General features: G+C 44.1%; 1 protein-coding gene across 7 annotated transcripts in view; it reads left to right on the plus strand.

Moving 5' to 3' along the window:
* The window catches only part of SLC23A2 (solute carrier family 23 member 2), a 133,066-nt gene that overhangs the window by 52,978 nt on the left and 59,108 nt on the right, over positions 1-20,980 (plus strand). For 6 of the 7 annotated variants that reach the window (XM_017877979.1, XM_017877962.1, XM_017877986.1 and 3 more), the window contains 2 exons: positions 1,592-1,756; positions 2,841-3,100. In XM_017877979.1, coding sequence (XP_017733468.1) covers positions 2,993-3,100 — 108 coding nt within the window. In that variant the 5' untranslated portion in view covers positions 1,592-1,756; positions 2,841-2,992. The remainder of the gene's footprint in view (positions 1-1,591; positions 1,757-2,840; positions 3,101-20,980) is intronic. The other variant, XM_017878011.1, reaches the window with a different exon arrangement.

Here is a 20,980-nt window from a genome sequence, read left to right on the forward strand (position 1 = left end):
AAATACATATATTTATATATAAATATGTCTATATATGTTTATATTTATTTATTTATATATAATTATATATATATTTTTGAGACGGAGTATATATTTTTCAGCCTGTCACCCAGGCTGGAGTGCAGTGGCACAATCTCGGCTCACTGCAAGCTCCGCCTCCTGGGTTCACACCATTCTCCTGCGTCAGCCTCCCCAGTAGCTGGGACTACAGGTGCCTGCCACTATGCCCGGCTAATTTTTTGTGTTTTTAGTAGAGACGGGGTTTCACCATGTTGTACAGGATGGTCTTGAACTCCTGACCTCGGGATCTGCCCGCCTTGGCCTCCCAAAGTGCTGGGATTACAGTCATGAGCCACCACGCCCGGCCTGCACAGATTTTATGTATTAAGGACTATCAAACTTTGTAGTGTTGTAGTGATCCCTGCAGTAGAGTTTCATATCCTTATTAAACAGCAGAGTTGTGATGGATGAGTTAGGACCTGTATGTGGTGGGGGCTGTGTCAGGGTGGTGGGACCCCTGAGGTGGCATTTTAGGCTCTGCATTCATTTCTCTCTGGATGCTGTAAACATCACTTTTTCCTCCAGTTTTACTGTTAATGATAAGAAGTCTGATGTTAATACTATCTTTCCTTTGTCAGTAAGCTGCTTGTATTTGTATGTTTTTGGTTTTTTTATGACAAGAAGTTTCAAGATTTTTTTTTTTTTTTTAAATGGAGTCTCGCTGTGTTGCCTAGCCTGGAGTGTGATGGTGCAATCTTGGCTCGCTGCAACCTCTACCTCCCAGGTTCTAACGATACTCCTGCCTCATTTTGCTGAGTAGCTGGGCTTACAGGCACCCGCCACCATGCCCGGCCAATTTTTATATTTTTAGTAGAGGCGGGGTTTCACCATCCTGGCCAGGCTGGTCTTGAACTTCCTACCTCAGGTGATCCGCCCACCTCGACCTACCAAAGTGCTGGGATTATAGGCGTGAGCCACCACACCTGGCCAGAAGATGACCAAGCTGGAGTAAGTCCCATAGACGTGCTTCTGTGTGGGCTTCGCTATATGCATGTTCCTGCTCCTCTAACTGCCAAGTGTATCCCTTGGAGGACCTGATCTTGTCCTTAGAATCAACATGGCACATCTGGGATGCCATCCTCGGGAGAAGGGAAGTGTCTTTAAACGAAGATTTCACAATCTCAGCCCTCCTGAAATCTTGGTGTGGGATCTGTCCTGTGCATTGTAGGATGTTCAGCAGCACCCCTAGCTTCTACGTACTAGATGTTAATAGCTCTCCCCCAGTTGTGATGGCCGAAGGCATCCCCAGACATTGCCAGATGACCCCTGCAGGGCAAAATTACTCTGGATTGAGAACCACTGCTTTAAATGAATATGGATAGCATGTGAATGAAAATGCAAAATGTGCATGAATATGCAAACGAGAATGACCACCCCGGAAGAATTTGATGTGTGTACCTAGCTCTCTATATTTCACTTACGGAACTTCATGTTCTGGCAGTGGTTTCTTTCGTTTTCCTTTTTGGCCTTCTGATTGCTGAACTCTAAAATTTGTGTAATTCTTTCCCTTTTTTATTTCTTTACATTTCAGTTTTCCCCTGGCTCATCCAAAGTATTTATTGAATGAAGTATCCTATGAAGAGTTCCTTGAACAGCAAGTTCTGTACTTGTATTTCCAAACTACTTGCAGGCCTGTCCTCACGTTTACAGGACAGCTTGGTTGGATTCTTTATTCCTGGTGGGAAGATAATTGGTGGTAAGATCTGATGTCACCCTAATTGGAGTACCAGAGGATGCACTCTCCCCTTCCCACCCCTACCTGTTCGCATTATTTTTTTCTTTATAAAAATTCGGGTATAGCTAGGCATGTTTCCTTGTATGTATGCCATTCCTTGGAGGGAACCTCTGTGCCCTCTCCTTTTTTCTTCCTTTTGAGACTGATTCTCACTTACTGTGTCGCCCAGGCTGGAGTGCAGTGGTGCGATCTCAGCTCACTGCAACTTCCACCTCCCAGGTTCAAGTGATTCTTCTGCCTCAGCCTCTCGTAGCTGGGATTACAGGCGTGTGCCACCACTCCTGGCTAAATTTTTTTTTTTTTTTTTTAAAGTAGAGACGGGGTTTCACTATGTTGGCCAGGCTGGTCTCAAATTCCTGACCTCAAGTGATCCACCTACCTCCCAAAATTTTAGCCTCTCAAAGTGCTGGGAGTACAGACGTGAGCCACTGCACCCGGCAACCTCTTCTTTTTACTGCTTTTGAGTATCTTACCCTGCTTTTAATTGGGCACATGTAGGGAATTTAGAATTATTTTAATGCCTGTCTAATCATGGTTAATTGGCTGTATCTGCATTGTCCAGTATAGTAGCCACAGACTACAAGTAGCTATCTTAAATTTCAATTAAAATTAGATACAATTAAAATTCACTGACTCATTTGCACTAAGCACATTTCAGGTTCTCAGTAGCCACATGACTCTGTTGGACAGGACAGATATATAATGTCTCCCTCATTGCAGAAAGTTCTATTAGGTAATGCTGGGTTATGAGATATAAACCATATGCATATCAAAGAAGTACCTTAGCTATTTTTTTTCTCCCTAGTATTGTGAAATTTTTGATTATTTGGTTTATTGGTCCCCGTCTCTAGTGGGCAATTCAGAATCAGTGGGTGACTATGAATGAAGGAGTGGGTACCTGAAAACTGTATTTAGGTAAAGTATTTTTTGGGTGCTTGGGGATAATGTGTAGTATTACCTTTTTTCTGTGCAGGAAACTCAGTGACGGCGTGGCCTGTGTTGTTTTCATGCTTTGGGGTGATTTGGCTGTGCTCTTCTTTCCTAGGTGCTAAGAGATGCCGTTTGCGGGCCTCATCTCTGCCTGAGAATCAGGGGCTCCAGACACTAGAAGACCCGGCTGATCCTGGGCTTCTTGCTTAAATAAGCCTTCACTTCCAGCTGCTCTCCAACGGCTGTGCAAACTACTCGCTTCTCTTAATGATGGGTATTGGTAAGAATACCACATCCAAATCAATGGAGGCTGGAAGTTCAACGGAAGGCAAATACGAAGACGAGGCAAAGCACCCTGCTTTCTTCACTCTTCCGGTAATCATATTCCCTGTCTTTCTTAAATCTCTTGAAAGTAGTTTCCGTATGGAATCGACATAGGATTGGCTTTAATGCTTATGTTTTCAGTGAAGGTTAAGGCATTTGCAAACCAAATACTTTATATGTGAGATCGTCTTTGGGCTAACTCTTGGGTTTTAGCTGTGCTCTCAGCCTGGAGTCATCTGCTGGGATTAACTCCAGGAAGGAAGCATGCATTGCTGTTAACATTTTAAATCCAGCCCATTGCTTCCTGTGTCCTGGAGGATGTTGAAGGCTTAATTTTATCTTCAAAAATGTACTCTTAGGAAATGTGCAACCCAACATCACACTCATATTGCAAGCTGGGAGGATGAATGGCTTACTGCTTGGAACCCCACTGTCCATATGTATTACAGTAGCAGTGTCCAGCATAGAGATGCTTTTATCCGAATAAGTGATAGCAGTCAGATAAGGTGGATTATACACATTCATTTATATTCAGTAAGAACATTTTTTCCCAGATATAGGATGATGATTTGTATAAAGTTAACTATAATGGGTTGGTTTAAAAACAGAAAAATGCTCTTTAGAGAGATCTTGCCTCAAGATGTTTTCCTCTTAATATTGGAGATGTGGTTAATGGCAAGAATAGTATTCTAGGATTTTCTTCTTTTTTTTTTTTTTTTTTTTTTCTTTTTTTCTCTTTTCTGGAGACAAGGTCTTGCTCTGTTGCCCAGGCTGGAGTGCAGTGGTGCCCTTAAAGCTCATTGCAGCCTTGACTTTCCAGGCTTAATCTATCTTCCCATCTCAGTCTCCCAAGTAGCTGGGACTATAGGTGTGTGCAGCCTGTAGTCTACTACAGCTGGCTAATTTTTTATACTTTTTGTAGAGATGGGGTCTCGCTGTGTTGCATAGGCTGGTCTTGAACTTCTGGGCTCAAGCGATCCTCTTGCCTCAGCCTCCTAAAGCACTGGGATTATAAGTATGAGCCACCACGCCTGGTTTCAAGATTAGTTATTATTATCAATGTTATGTCTGAAACTATTGGCGTGCCCCGTGGCCTGATGATAAAAGGAATCAACAGTAAGACATTTGAGGGAAGATGGATCTACAGAGGTGTCAGGATTATTTTTTAAGACTGGATCTCACTGTGCTGCCCAGGTTGGAGTGCAGTGGCACAATTAAGGCTCAGGCCTCCTGGGCTCAGGCAGTCCTCCCACCACAGCCTCCCAAGTAGCTGGGACCACAGATGCCTGCCACCATGCTCGGCTAATATTTTTTATTACTTTTGTAGAGACAAGGTCTCCCTATGTTGCCCAGACTGGTCTTGAACTTAAGAGCTTGAGCTCGAGCAATCCTCCTGCCTTGGAGATTGAGTCTTACTCTTGCCTACACTGGAGGGCAGTGGTGCAATCATAATGCAGCTTTGAATTCCAGGGCTCAAGCCATCTGACTCAGACTGTCGAGTAGCTGGGATTATGGATGCATGCTACCAACCCTGGCTTGAACATGGCTTTTTTTTTTTTTTTTTTTTTTTGGGAGACAAAGTCTTGCTCTGTCATCCAGGTTGGAGTGCAGTGGCGCCATCTCAGTTCACTGCAACCTCCACCTCCCGGGTTCAAGTGATTATCCTGCCTCAGCCTCCCAAGTGGGACTACAGGCTGGGACTCCCAACTGGGACTACAGGCACGTGCTGCCACGCCTGGCTAATTTTTGTATTTTTAGTAGAGATGGGGTTTTGCCACGTTGGCCATGCTGGTCTTGAACTCCTGATCTCAGATGATCCACCTGCCTCGGCCTCCCAGAGTGCTAGGATTATAGGCGTGAGCCACCATGCCTGGCCGAACATGGCATCTTTAAGTACATTGATTGACTACTTTCATCCACACTGTATTTATTTGTTTATTTCTTTTAATTGTATTCTCAGGTGTTTAATTTTACAACTGGCATTACTATTTTCTTTTTTCCTATAATGAAAAATTTTGAAACTGGATTTTCTTCACTGTTGAAGGCTTAGGGTTGACACAGGTTTTCTAGGGGAAGAGGCAAGTTGTTGTTCAGTTGTTCAGGATTAAATTAGATCAACTTGAAGAGTGAATGGGAAAGTTTGATGCATGGGGGTTGCCTCGTCTCTTTTGTGACTTTATTTTGTCTTACAGCCCAGGAGATGATTCACTCTCACGTCCCTTCACTTTGGGGACAAGAACTTGAGCATCTCTCAACCACCTGCCTTGTCATTATGGTCCAGAATTTAAGATTTACTTATTCTAGGTTAAGCTTGTAGTATTTTATCATTAGCAGTTGAGTTCATCATTATATGTGGTCAGCTTCCTCTTTCCTTGTTGTTTCTTGTGTTCTTTTTCTTCCCTTTTAGTTTGCTTTTCATTTAAGATACACTAATAGTCTGGTCACCATCTTAGTCTTTGTACGTCTGGAAATAATTGTAGTTTGCCCTCCACTATTACACGGACTTCTGTGAATGATATACACCAACCTTCCAGCCTGTCCTCATTTCTTTTTAGCTGCTTTCTCTAATGATTTAGGTATCCTCTTCCAGCACTGCCTTCTGGATGAATCCTTCAGTATTTTCCAGTTTACTTATTTTTTTGTATACAGTCATGTATTTGTGTTGAATTTTTATTGCAATATTATTCTTCTAAAATTTTTATTCGGTTAACTTCTGCCTATTTTTGGCCCTTAATTTCTTGTATATATGCGTTTCTTTTAAATGTGACTTCATTTAAATCATTGGGAACCCTCATATACTTATGAAGTCCCTCCCTAGTTCTCTTTGCATCTGGAGTCTTCTGGGAATTTCATCTCTTTCTCTGTGCTCCTGTGGGGTTTGTGTCTTCTCATTAAGGATCCAGTCCAGAGGCAGACCCTAGGGTGGAGCCTTCATTGTCTTCCCCAGGGTTACCAACCATGGCATGGAAGAGTGGGGGAAGCCTGCCTGTCCTGGTTCAGCCCCCACCTTGTTCCCCTGCTGGAGCCGAGGCGGCCAGACTTAGGGCTTCCAGGCTTAGCCCAGCAGGTCCCAATGTCAGCCCCATTTTTTTCCATAAGTGTTTTTTTCTCTTTTTCTTTCTTCTTTTTCTTTTCACACAGGGTCTCATTCTGTTGCCCAGGCTGGAGTGCAGTGGAGCAATCACAGCTCACTGCAGTCTTGACCTCCTTGGCTCATGTGATCCTCCCACCTCAGCCTCCTGAGTAGTTAGGACTGCAGGTGTGTGCTACTGGGCCTGGCTAGTTTTTTTTTTTTTTTTTTGAGAGAGATGGCATTTCTGCACGTTGCCAGACTAGTCTGGAACTCCTGAGATCAAGTGACGCACCTGCCTCAGCCTCCCAAAGTGTTGGGATTACAGGCGTGAGCCACCGTGCCCAGCCCATACATGTTTCTTGTGTGTGGAAATGTTTTTCTTTTTAAGCTTGCCTATTTTGAGGTTTTTCCCTCTATCCCTGTTATATTTTTTAGGGCAGGGTTGGGAAGGAATACTGCTCAAAGCATTAATTTCCAGATCCAACCTAAGTAGGAGTCTTTGTGAGAACATGGGAGCTGGGAATGTGGACGTAAGCCATAGTTGGGTGTAAATATGATGTTAATTATAAAGTTGATTTAACAGTGGAGCCATTTAATTAAGGATGTTAGGGAATTTTTATCCCAGTCTAGGGCTATAAAAGGAAGCCTTAAAAGGGGAAGAAAATAGTTTTTAAAGTTATGCTAAATTGAACTACAAAGAGTAGGAACAGAGTTGGAATCATGGGATGGAGCTGCTGGGAGGAGAGAGATGCCAAAGATAGAGGTGGCAGAGTCCAAACTTGAGCTTCCAGGATGATTTAGCATCAGGGATGCCAAGATGGGCCTTAGTCTGAATTTCTAAAGCTCAAGATGAAGTCGATTACATAAAAGAAGGAAAACACGGAAACAAAACCTCATCAAAGAATGTTCACAAAGGAATAGTTCGTGGGATGGAGTTTTGGGTTGTGGATAGTTTTGTTAGAAAATATGTTATAGGCTGGGTGTGGATGCCCAGGCCTGTAATCTCAGCACTCTGGGAGGCCAAGGCGTGAGGATCACTTGTGGCCAGGAGTTCCAGACCAGCCGTGGCAACATAGCGAGACCCTCATTCATACAAAAAATTTAAAGATTAGTTGGACGCGGTGGTGCGTGCCTATAGTCCTACCTACTCGGAAGACTGAGGTGGGAGGATTGCTTGAGCCCAGAGGTTCGAGGCTGCAGTGAGTCAGCAGTTGTGTCATTGCATGCCATCCTTGGTGACAGAGCAAGACTCTGTCTCCAAAATATATATAAAATAAGAACAGGAACACAGTACTGCCCGTATTTAATCACTAGTGAAATTGCTACCCTAAGTCAACTTTTAAAGTAGAAGACCATTTTGAATGATTTGCCCATTGACAGGAAAAAGGTGAGCGGGCTCAGTTCCAGTGAGTTGCTTCCCACTGCCTGATGGATGGGATTAGTGTGGGGGCAGCTGGTTGGAGGCAGGGGCAGTGGAGTAGGACAGGAAGAATTGGTTGGTCTGGGAGATACCAAAGGCGTGGGAATAGTAAGAACACAGGTGAGGCTGACAGAAGAGATGATAGGAGGTTTTGAGGGCCAAAGAAGGAGATGTTTCGGATTCCCATCAAGATTTTATACATAAGAACCTGATTGGGTGTATGGTGGCTTTGGAGAAAATATGAAGTCTAGGGAAAACTCTTAAGTTTGGAGGTTGGGGAAGATGGAAGATGATGGGTTTTATTTGAGAAGTTGTGGATTTGAACTGTGGTGCTCCTAGAGCCTGCAGGCACTGGGGGTGTGGGACTTGGTGCACACAGCAATCAGGAGAGCTGTAAAGACTCACTGTGACGGCTCATGTGGGTAGTGACTGATCCGTGTGAGAGGGTGCTGCTGCCAGGCAAAGCTGGCAGAGGAAGATAGGGTTGAGGGTCTCACTGTTGGAGATACCCACAGGTGAGTGACTGGGAGGATCATGCCAGGACATTGCCGCCTGCTAGTGCCTTGTTTCATCCTGGCCTTTGCAAATGTAAATATTGAAGAATAGCCAGCATGACAGCTTTGGGTTTTATCTTTTTGTCTGGATCTGTGCTGTCCAACATCATGGCTGCTAGTCACATGTGACTGTTTACATTTAAATTAAATACTGTTAAATGAAACCTGAAATTCGCTTTGTTGGTTGCACTCATCAAGCACTCCATAGCCACATGTCGCTAGTGGTTAGCCCATCTCTGCTTGCTAGTTAGGGCCTTGTGAGGCTGAAACGTTGGCTCTTATTTCCTCGTTTGCCTCAGAATCCAAAGCTGGGCTTTAGGCTGTCAGCTGTTAAGGCATCTAGAGAAAGGTGTGGTGGAGTGCAGCGAGGTTGGGCACCAGTAACCAAATCTGGCTGTTCCTAAGAACCAGGCTTGTAGGGTGTCTCCTGGAAAGGGAGGCGGGGGTGTGTGGCCGATAAGGATCTCATCTTTAGAGATGCTCTTAGGCATCCTGTGTTGGATGAGTGGAGTGCTTCCCGTATGTTTTTTGAGACGGAGTCTCGCTCTGTCGCCCAGGCTGGAGTGCAGTGGCGCGATCTTGGCCCACTCCAAGTTCTGCCTCCCAGGTTCAGGCCATTCTCCTGCCTCAGTTTCACGAGTAGCTGGGACTACAGGCGCCTGCCACCATGCCCGGCTAATTTTTTTGTATTTTTAGTAGAGACAGGGTTTCACTGTGTTAGCCAGGATGGTCTCGATCTCCTGACCTCGTGATCTGCCCACCTCAGCCTCCCAAAGTGCTGGGATTACAGGCGTGAGCCACCGCGCCTGGGCATTTCCCAGATCTTTAAACAAAATAAAACAAAACACCCACACAAACATTTTACAAAGAAAAAGAACAAATCCATACTTAGAAGTAGAGTGTCCACTAGGTCAAAGTAAGAACAAGAGACATGCCAAATCCCAGGACCCATGGAAATTAGATCATGTGGTCAGAGTTTATATCAAATAGGGGGAACATAGTGAAAGATCTTCTTATCCCACAGGACTCTAGTTAGGCAAATTCTTTTTTTTTTTGAGACGGAGTCTCGCTCTGTCGCCCAGGCTGGAGTGCAGTGGCCAGATCTCAGCTCACTGCATGCTCCGCCTCCCAGGTTTACGCCATTCTCCCGCCTCAGCCTCCAGAGTAGCTGGGACTACAGGCGCCCGCCACCTCACCCGGCTAGTTTTTTGTATTTTTTAGTAGAGACGAGGTTTCACCATGTTCGCCAGGATGGTCTCGATCTCCTGACCTCGTGATCCGCCCGTCTCGGCCTCCCAAAGTGCTGGGATTACAGGCTTGAGCCACCGCGCCCGGCCAGGCAAATTCTTGTGTTAGGAAATGCTTAGATAGAGGTGAATGCCCATGGTAAGAAATAGGAACCAGGAAAAAAAAAAAACAAGAGAAGTCCTGATGAACGATCATACCCTAGGGACATTGATCCCAAAGTACAGACAGGAAGCACTTCCAGAAAAAGGCTGTGTGTTTGCTCAGCAGTTCTTGGACCACCTAAACCTGGAAGCCCAGTTAGCAGCCCAAGCTTCCTGTTAGCACAGGCACAGCTGTGACACACACAGCCTGTTGTTTCAGCGCGTCATCATTCAGAGTCAGGGAAAGCGTTTAAGCTTCCTTAAGCTTCTTTAACAGCCTTTGTGAGAATATTTGGGTATCAAGAGTAGATTATTCTGTCTGGAGATATTAGTGGCATGGACTGAGGAGTAACTTTATGAGGTTCAGTCTTACCAGAGAATGGGAGAAATACTCGTGGGTGTTCATAAGAACCGACCACTTCTCATCTTCCCTGGATGTGTGTTCTTCAGAACATGTAATGGGAAGAGCCCACAGCCTCATGTTCCTCCGTTGATTTAATGTGTCTGGTAACCAGCTGCTTACAGCCCAGTGGGGGACATATGGCAAGACAGCCAGCATACCATCAGTGTTAGGTTTTGAATTCCACATGGGTGCTGTGATAGTGTCCATGTGAGACTCTTGCCCAGCCGTATTGTGGGGTAGGCCTTGCCGGTCAGATGAACATTCCCAGGAGAGAGAACATGGAATTCCTAAAAAATGTCTAGGTATAGCAGGTCAAGAGGAGGGAGACTGAGGGCCTCTCAGCTGAGGGTGGGCGTGGCAGTGTCCTGCTTGGGGCGCATGTTTAGTGCAGAGTACAGTGGAGGTGGAGATGAGCGGCAGTGATGCTGAGGAGAGGTCATCGTAAATTCGCTCGTTTTGGGGTAGGAAGTTCTGCGGTGGGTGCTGGGGCAGGAAGGATCTGGAGATAGGAAGGCAAGTTAGGGTGCTTATGCAGTCCAGGTGTGAGCCGATAGTGACCTGACCTGGAAAGTGTGGAGGAAAGGAATCCTTCCATTCAGCAGATGGTTATTGGGCACCTGCTTCATGTGAGGCTCTGTCCTGGAATTGGCCTCCTCGTGATGGTGGGAGGAGAAAAACAGTAAAGAAACAAGTAAATATATCAGTCTGTGGCAGCCAGCCACTGATTCTGTGAAGAAAAATAAATCAGGGAGGGAAATAGTGAGAAATAGAATGTGAGGTCAGACACTGATCATACATAACCTGCAAACCATTCATTAATTTGTCCTTTTAAAAGTAGGAACTGGGTGCCACTCACAGGTCTGGCTCTAGAGAACAGCAATAAATAGACAGACAAAAATCCCTGAGTTTCCATCTTTTTTTTTTTTTTTTTTTTTAAGACAGGGTCTTGCTCTATCACTCAGGCTGAAGTGCAGTGGCGTCATCATGGCTCACTGCAGCCTCAGCCTTCTGGGTTTAAGCCTTCCTCCCACCTCAGCCTCCTGAGTGGCTGGAATATGGCACATGCCACTGTGCTCAGCTGATTTTTAATTTTTTTTTTTTTTGTAGAGACAGGGTCTTACTATGTCGCTGATCTCAAACTCCTGAACTCAAGCAATCCTTCTGCTTCAGCCTCCCAAAGTGCTGGGGTTACAGGCGGGAACCACTTCGCCCAGCCACAGGGCTTCCATTCTGGTGTGGGAGACAGGCAACCCACAATAGAAATAAGTCAAATGTATAGATGTTAGATATTGACAAACACTGGGGAAAAAAGGTAAGGGAGCGGTATGGATGCTGAAAATTCAGGAAGCCAGGAAAGGCTGCACCAAGAAGGCAGCCTTTGAGTAAAGTCCTGGAGGAGTTATGGGAGGTCTGTGTGTGGGCTTCAAGGGCAAAGGCCCCATGGCAGTGGGGTGCTGGTGTTGCTCCAGCAGGGTGAGCATTGACCAGAGATTCTATAGGCCTTGTGGGCCTGACCAGGATGTTGGCCTGAGAAAAACCTTTGGAGGCCTTTGAGCAGAGATGTGACATGCTCTGCCTAGTGGGGAGTAGGCTAAAGAGGAAAAGCAGGAGGCCAGGCAGGAGCTGGTGGCCCTAGGACAGGTGTGCTGACAGCGGCTGTGTCCTCGGTGCTTGCCCTGTGGAGGTCGGAGAAGCCCCCAGGCTCTAGAGCAGACCTGGTCTCTGTGCTTTTGGGCTGGATGAGGGTGGGAGCAAGTCCCTACAGAAAGAAACACCCGTTACAGGCTTTGAAAAGTATGTCAGGAGAAATTCTGACTCTGGAGGGAGGGCGGGGAGGAGCCACAGTGGAGGAAGGGTTGGCTGGAGGTGTGGCCAAGAGCTTTGAAAAGAAGGGGCAAGGTGCTGTCCTGGAAGAGACTTCTGGAAAGAGCTTCAGGAGGAGACCTGGGGCCTGTGGGGCTGTGTCCTGATGGGTGTGCCTAGCAGGCAGGAGGTGAGCAGGACAGAGTGGTGGTGTGGCTCAGAGTTGCGCTGTGCAAGGATGGGGGGATGCGAGGATGCCCCGGAGCAGAGGGGAGGAAGGCAGCCACCAGGACCAGGGACCCATGCTCCTTTATTTCCTTTTCTGTTTCCCTTCCCTCCCTTCTGCCTTCCCGTCCCTTCTCTTAAGACAAGTGACCTTGGCAGAAAGATGTAGGGAGGTACAGTGAAGAAACCATTTAATGGCTGCTTTGGTTCCTCTAAACCCCTGACTATATGATGACAGATTTGAATATGCCCATTTCAGCAGTAAAAAGAAGGCAAAAGGTTTTTTGGTGCAAATACTTTTATTCTAAAAACCAAGCAAGGAAGCCCAGAACATGTCCTTGTTCTTGTGACTTTAGTACCGGGTGCTGTGAAGTTCCTTTTTGTACATCCCTAAATAGAGAATTTGGAGTACTTAGCTCTTAAAATGAAAAGTCACAATTGGATGATAATAATAGTTGTCTGGGAAAATGTTCTTTCTGTAAGAATAATAGATTTTGGGATTGACTATGATTCCGAGAAGGGCCTAAGGATGAAGAGAGACTGTTTCCTGGAGTCGGCCCAGGGAATTGGTTTAATTCTCCTGTTTCTGTAAGATGAGAGTTTTAATACACTGCATAATGGCCATGATTTAGGCAGGGGATGCCCTTAACAGCTTGAAGTGGAACAACCAAAATGAGCACACTTTTCTCTTTTAAAATTTGTAAGTTGAGGGGAAAAAGTGTTAGAAAAGGAATATGCCAATGTATGCTTTGAAATGAAAACATCGAAACGATGGGATGCAAGTGAAGATTTTTGTGCATGGTAAGATATTCTTTTCCTTATCCACTCTCCCGCCCTCTCTGCCTCCTTCCCTTCAAGATGGGGTCTTGCTATTCCTGCCTGTTCCTTTTGCATTTCCAGGACTACTTCAGATTTCCTTTCTTCTAGGTGAATCCCCACTTCTAAATTCCTAATCCCCACCCCCACTAACTTTTATTTGCCTAAGCTAGGTAGACAGGCTTCTTGGTTTTAATGATTAGAGATGAAATATTTCAGACTGATTTCTTTACCATAATCTAAGCCCATAATTCTATTGGAAAAAAAGTTCATTCCTGCTAGGATTTGATAAAGTACTTGAGGAGGAAGATGTGATATTAGAGGTTTCGAGGCAGTAATCACTCAGTTGTCACATTCCCCACCCCCTTAAATTGCCCTTAAAATGGATGTTTTTAAGCATCCATAGTTCTCCCTAGGTTTTACGGGTCAAAATACATTGTTGGGGTGAAATGGAAGAAGCAAGAATGCTGATATGTTCTTTTACTGCCTCTTTTTTATAGTTCTCATGTGTTCATTTTCTGTCCCTTTTTCACTATTTGTGTAACTTTCTTCATTTACAAGAGAAATAAGTTCACTACAGAAAATACAGAATGGTAAAATGAGGAAAACAAATAATTTAAAATCTCACTAGCCAGAAAAACGACACTTTCTCTTATTTTGCTAGTAACAGAAAATATTTTGCTGATATTTTGGTGTATTTCTTTCTTTTGTTTTTTGGTTATGATTGTTGTTTGAGATAGGGTCTCACTCTGTCACCCAGGCTGGAGTGCAGTGGCATGATCGTAGCTTGCTGCAGTCTTGACCTCCTGGGCTCAAGTGATCCTCCCATGTCAGCCTCTTGTGTAGCTGGGACTACAAGCATGTACCACCACACCCGCTAGTTGTTGTTATTGTTGCTGTTTTTAGTAGAAATGGGGTTTTGCCATGTTGCCTAGGCTGGTGTCGAATTCCTGGGCTCAAGTGATGGTCTCCCAAAGTGCTGAGATTACAGGCGTGAGCCACTGTGCCCAGCCTTGATGTATTTCTTTCCAGAGATTTAAAACAAGTGTTTGAGTGTTCTTTTATAAAATTCTCATCAACACACAATCTGCTTTCTAAAGCCTTTAACTTTGTATGATATCATGGCATCTCAATATTATTAGAAACAGAACTTGTAATTGTGACATATAGCAAATCATGGATCTAACTTTTCTACTTTCATTGGGACTTTGGATTGTTTCTAATGCTTTGCTATAATAAATGACAGCCTAGTTTATATTGACCTTAGTGTATCTGATTGCTCTCATTTTGAGTTTCAGTGAAGCCAAACACTTCTGCCAGCATTCCTTGGCCATTTATATTCTTTCATTGTGTCTGTTCTTCTCCCTAGCCCCTTTATTCCTGCAGAGCAATACTGGCGATCAAAGATACTGCGTCATACAGAACAATTGCAGAGAAAATCCCTGGATCCGATAGCAATTTGAGGGAATAGAAGGAGAACCAGCTGCACCACCAGCCAGATCTGTGCCTGTCATTACTGGTAGCCCTAGGACAGGGAGATGTTTCCTCTGTCTCTGTTTAGGGGGAGCAGCTTTTGTTGTAGAAAGAAGTGTCTGTATCTACAGATCTGTGTCCGTAGCTCCGTTCTTGCTCTTTTCACTTTCTGATATACAGATGGTGTTCTGTGTACCTGTGTCAGTGTATAAGGATTATCTTCATTGTTTTTTATAACTGCAAAGCGATCCATGGTATAGATATACCATAATTTATTTAATTATTGCAGATAGACATCTAGACTGTTTCTAATATTTTGCTATTACAAATAGCACTGCGCTGAATAGCCTTGCACATAAGTTGTTTCACTTGGGTGTAATTGCAGGATAGATTTCCAAGAGTGAGATTTTTGAGTCAGAGGGGATGTACCTTGGTAAGCTGAGGGGGCTACTCACCACATTGCCCTCTGTTGAGGAATTTCGTCAGCAATGTGTGAATGCCTGTTTTCTTGCATGCTTGGCAGCAGAACATATGGTCAGACTGGGCTTTTGCCCGATTAGTAAGTAGAAAGAGTTTTCTCATAGTTTGGTGGAGTCTCGTTCTACTGCCCCGGCTGGAGTGCAGTGTCATGTTCTCGGCTCCCTGCAACCTCCCCCTCCCAGGTTCAAGCAGTTCTGCCTCACCCTCCCAAGTAGCTAGCATTACAGGTGCGAGGCTCCATGCCCAGCTAACTTTTATATTTTTAGTGGAGATGGGGTTTCACCATGTTGGCCAGGCTGGTCTGGAACTCCTGACCTCAAGTGATCCGCCCATCTTGGCCTCCCAAAGTGCTGGGATTACAGGTGTGAGCCACCGCACCTGGCCTCTCATCACAGTTTTAATGCATTATCTTCTTATGAGTAAGGTTGAGCATCTTTTCACTGTTCAGGAAGCATGTTTATTTCCTTAGTCGTTTTCCTATTGGGATGTTAGCCCTTTTCTTGTTGGGTTTGTGTCCCTTCCATATTCTTTACATTGTAGAGACATGGGTTTGTTATCTGTAATGTGTTAGCAGCTGGAAAGAATGGGAGAGGGCGATCCGCTTCGGGTGGAGTGCTGTCATGTGCTGCGTGGCCTCCGGATCTGTTCTTGAATCCATCTGGGGACGGAATCCCCAGGGACATCTCTTAGAAACCTCACCTAGCAGGAAGATGTTTGAAGTGCCCAGCCTAGTGCCAGGCAGACAGTAGCAGCCAACAGCACCACCTGCCTGGGGTGTGGGAGGAACACACATTGCAGAGTGTTTCAGCGTGGGCCATGGCAGACACATTACCCACCCGAGCTCTGCTCTGGGCCGGCACGGGGAGAGGTAAGGCTCCTTCTGCCTCCTCTTGTCACCCTGCTGGGGGACAGGTGAGATGCAGCTGGAACCCCCAGGGTGCTTCTGGCTGCTACAGCCTTAGCCTTCTGAAGAAGGTGGCCCTAAGAAGACCAGGCTGGGTCGGGCAAGTGGTGGAGGCCGAGCCATCCAGCAGCATCATCTGCACTGGGGAGTTACAGGAGCCGTCCTGTTGGAAGAGGCAGTGAAAACAAAATTAGAGGCTTTGCTGCATGAGCCAGATGCAAGGTCACTAGCGTCATGTTAGATCTGTCTGCTGCCGCATCTTTTAGAGATGATGTAATCTAAGATTGACAAGCTTTGGGTGTTTAGAATATGTTGTACTATACTCACTTGAACTTATTTTTTATAGTGGTTAATTTTGAAATTTCTAATAATATTGAAAGTAGGTGGGAATTCTTCATGTTCATAATAAAGGAGCTTGGAGTAAAGGCTGGGAAACACTAATCTATTATCTTTACTCTGTATTCAAAACACACTTTAATTGTGGAGTAGATTTGGATACAAGAGGAAATAATGGTGTGTGCACGCATTGAGAAGAGGGATTGATGACAGTGTGTGTTACCTTTCTGTTAAAAGAATAGAAAGCAGAAATCTGGGGAACGATTACTATTCTGAAAGTGATTGGCTTAGTATAAAGGGGTTTTCTTAGTGGCCAGACATGTTACAGTGTGGATGAATTATGACCACATCCTGAATAAGTGAGCAATTGAGTTCTGAACACTCTCATAGGAGGTGTGGGGTTTCGCAGGTTCCAGTGCCCTCCGCTTGACAGGTGTCAGTAAGCAGCACATGCACTGTCACTTCTGCTTGAGAAATGTGGGTACATACAACTGTCAGTTTTGCCTGGCACTGCTGTGTTACTGACACCCCTAGGCAATGACTTCTGTCACTCCTGCTTCCTACACCTCTGACCATCTCAGGAGAACTGTTTAGAAATAAATGCTTTAATACCATTGTCTTAGTTTAGTAGAAATAAAACACAAGCAAAAAAGACATTGTATTTATTAAGCAGTGGATACATTTCCACACTCAAAGTCAAAGTGTAAGACTTGACTCTGAGTGTGGAAATGTGTCCGTTGTTCAATAAGTACAATGCAAATGCAATTGCATTTTGGAGACAAACAAAATCATCTGGTTAGGCAGAGAAAGCCTCCTTTCATAGCTAATTGAGTGATTGTACAATATTAGTTTAAGAGACAAAACTTAAGGCCATGAGTTAGTTTAAGACAGTTTTGGAGAAGAAAGGACATCTTGTTCCCAAAAGGGTTATACTAATCTGCTGGTATTTTTATAAAAACTTGATCAATTTCCTGAGGTGAATGATGCCAAGATTCTTCTGTTATCTATTAGTTACCCAAAAGAAAACCAGACTTTATTAAGTTTAGAAAGCTTCCCAAGACGTGTTTTATTTCCCAGTTAAAGTAATATTTACAAGTTCCAAAATAGGAAGCTTTGATACTACCATCAACGTTTTAATCCTTTTCCCATAAAAACATTCAGTCCTCAAGAACTGAGTTTTACTGTTTGATTTTTAAAATTAAATTTTGCATTAAAAGTAGACCATTAGAATATCTATTTTAATAAGCCAAAGGAAAAAATACTAGTAAAATAGACTAGTACTTGCAGTAGAACTCTACATCTGTAAGAATCATTTAGGCAGCCCCCTGCACGCAAACAGATCAGAGACCAGCCAGTAAGAGAAGAACATTTCCAGCTGGTGTCCCCATCTAATTACGGGCTTCCTTAGAGGATAGGGGTAGCATGGAGAGAAGAGCTACGTCTCAGCTGTGCAACAGGAGGGTAGCAGGGGGAGGCTGGGCTCTGAGGTCCCCAGGGACAGCTGGACCTGAGCAAACCATAGGTTATCTAGGTCAGTAGTATTTACAGTTAAATAAATTTCCTGGACTAGCCTGGCAAAGTAAAGCTTCCTTTTTCGGATGATTTCTGTGGGTCAAACACATTTTGAATTGGCTTACAAACACCACCCCTACCTCCACCAGTCTCTTTGGGACTGGCACCTCCGTCCACCCAGCTTCCCAGCTGAGAAACCCAGACAGGAGCCCAGACACTTTATCCCCATGCCCCCTGCTGTGCTGTGATGGTATCTCTCTCCTGTACTCACCACAGAGCTCAATCCAGACAATCTTCGGAGGGCATGAAGTCCACATCATTGCTCTCCTCTGAAGCTGACCGTCTTTCCCAGACCGCCGTTAACACCTTGGCCCAGCTACTGTCTCCTCGTGTGCCAAAGAGTCATTCCATTACCCCACCCATCCACTCTCCTGCTGCACTGAGTGGCTGTCCAGTGCAAGCATCTGATTGTGGCACTCCTGCTCTTGGCATTTCATTGTGGCTACTGACTGCCTCCTGTGTAACAGCAGAATTCCTTGGCGGGGCACTCAGTCTGGACTGAGCTCCTGCAGGGAGGCAGGACTGCATTCTCACTGCCTGAGATACAACCACAATTTGTTGAATGAATGAATGTGTGAGCTTTTTTTCTAGGCTTCGGAGTGTCTGCATTTTATAATACAGATGTTCCTTGACTTACAACAGAGTTACACTCCTAAAATGCACTTAATACACCTAACCTACTGGCATTTCATAACTTAACCTCACCTACCTCACATGTGCTCAGAACCCTTACATTAGCCTGTAGTTAGGCAAAAGCATCTAACACAAAGCCTATTTTATGGTAAAGTGTTGAATATCTCTTGCAGTTTCTTGAATACTGAAGTGAAAAGCAGAGTGGTTGTATGGGTACTTGACAGTTTCTACTGAATACGCACCACTTTTGCACCACTGTAAAGTCAAAAAATCCTAAGTTTAACAATTGTAAGTTGGGGATCATCTGTACTTATTTGGTGTGTATAAGTAGGGAATGGAATATGTCAGGGGAGCAGTAGGAATTGCTGACTCATTCCAAAATCTATCTTCTTGGTGCCATGTATACAGATGATTTTTTTTTTTTCATGTATCGAGGTGAAGTTTGCATAACATGAAATTAAAGTGAACAATTCGGTGATATTTTACACACTCACAGTGTTGTATAGCCTCCTCCATTTTGTTCCAAAACATTTTCATCTCCCGCAAAGGAAACCCCATACTGGTAAAGTTGCTGTTCCCTGCAGCAACCCGAGATAAATGCAGTTGAAGGTTAGTTTGGCTAGAGTAAGACTTTCAGTCACATCTGGGTTTTTCTGATGATTTAGTAACTAATCTGTGTTTTAAGAGAGTTCATCCTGAGAGCGTGTTGCTCTTGGCTTCTCAGTGGGTTGAGCACTGCTGCGATATGACTTGGAGCACAGTTCTCTCTTAAGTTAAGAGTTTCATCTTGTGAACCTGAACTTGGCCAGGAATGTTCAGGTTTTAAAAGCAAACCAGCTCCACAAACTCAGTTGGCTCGTGTAAAAAACTATAACATGTTTGAGACATAATTTTAAAAGCAGGTCTTTATTTGAAGAAATGTAAGAGAATTCTGCTCTGTATGAGTATGTACTAATTAATTGAGATCTTTGGCATACTTTTTATTTTTATTTTATTTTATTTTATTTTTTATTTTTTGAGATGGAGTCTCGCTCTGTTGACCAGGCTGGAGTGCAGTGGCACAATCTCAGCTCGTTGCAACCTCCACTTCCTGGGTTCCAGTGATTCTCCTGCCTCATCCTCTCGAGTAGCTGAGATTACAGGTGCCTATCACCACGCCCAGCTAATTTTTGTATTTTTAGTAGAGATGGGGTTTTGCCATGTTGGCTAGGCTGGTCTCGAACTCCTGATCTCGGGTGATCTGCCTGCCACGGCCTCCCAAAGTGCTGGGATTACAGGCATGAGCCATTGCGCCCGGCCTCTCTGGCATACTTAAAAACCCACTTTAGACCTGGGTTGTAATCTGTATGACCTTGAATGAGAAACCTGATTTTTCACTGCCCTGATTTCCTTGACTACAAAAACACATGAATTGGGAATCCCTGTGGACCTCCTCAATCCAAGCTGTGCTGCTAGGATTTTAGTCTTAAATTTCTTCCCTATTATCAAAATAAATTGTACTTACTCATTTTGGGAAATTACCAAAATATAAAAGGGGAAAAGTTGGCAAAATGGCCCTACCAATTAAGGATAACCACTGTTAGCATTTTGGAGTATGTCTTTTTAAAAAAATTATCTGTTTTAAAAAAGCAGTATACAAATAACACAAATACTTCCTGATCATAAAAGATCCAACACTTACAAAGGGTTGGGAGTAAAAAAATGAAAGGTGTCTGCTATTGCTGTTCTTGTCCCTAAGGCAGCACCCTTCCTACTGGTTGTGATTTTCCTGTATCCTTTTCTGTCCTTTTTAGACAAGTGGTGAGGTCATTACAATTTTCTTTTTTAGCTCAGTTGGGATAATTCTAGGCTTATTGTTTTATGACTTTTTAAAAACAGTATTTCTTGGAGTTTTGTTTGTTTGTTTGTTTTAAATTAGCACATCAGCTATTTATTTATTTATTTATTTAGAGTTGATGTCTTGCTTTGTCACCCAGGCTGGAGTGCAATGGCGCGATCTGGGCTCACTGCAGCCCCCTCCTTTCATGTTCCAGCAGTTCTCCTGCCTCAGCCTCCTGAGTAGCTGGGACTACAAATGTGCAACATATCATGCCTGGGTTATTTTTGTATTTTTAGTAGAGACGGGGTTTCACTGTGTTGGCCAGCTGGTCTCAAACTCCTGACCTCAGGTGATCCACCTGCCTCAGCCTTCCAAAGTGCCAGGATTACAGGCCTGAGCCACCGTGTCCGGTGCTTTATTATTTTTAATGGCTGAATATCTCCTCTAAATGAGTGTATAATAGTGTAACCGTGTCTTTTTGATGAACATTTGTGTTGTCCCCAAGTATTCAGTATTTCATAAATTATAGCAGCGATCATCCTTGAACCTACATATTACCTGCATGGATATTTCTAGAGGATAAGCTTCTATCAGTATAATTGCTGGATCCACAGAAATACCTGTTTTAAATCCCATTGCCAAATTTTCCTCCATGAAGGCCATTCCACCAAGAGCAGATTCTCTCCAAGAACACAGGAGAGTAACTCTCCCCCATACCTTGGTCAACACCTGATTCCGTTTTTTAAGTTTCTCTCTAAATTTGTTTTTCTAAAAATAAAATTTTAATCATTATTTCCATAATTTAAAATGATATAGAACAGCTTTTCATGTGTTTTATTGTACATATGTTTTTCTTCTATGAATGACATATTCCTAGCCCTTGCCCATTTCATCTCCATCTTTTTTCCTTAGACCTCTCAGGGATGAATTGGATTGTTTGGTTTTATTATTGGTTTGAGGTGTTCTTTATGAATATTGATACCGACCCTTTTTGTATCTGCTGCACTGTATTTTCTCTTAGGCCATCACTTG

This window comes from Rhinopithecus bieti, unplaced genomic scaffold, assembly GCF_001698545.2.
Source record: "Rhinopithecus bieti isolate Rb0 unplaced genomic scaffold, ASM169854v2 scaffold_65, whole genome shotgun sequence".
In the NCBI taxonomy this organism is placed as follows: domain Eukaryota; kingdom Metazoa; phylum Chordata; class Mammalia; order Primates; family Cercopithecidae; genus Rhinopithecus; species Rhinopithecus bieti.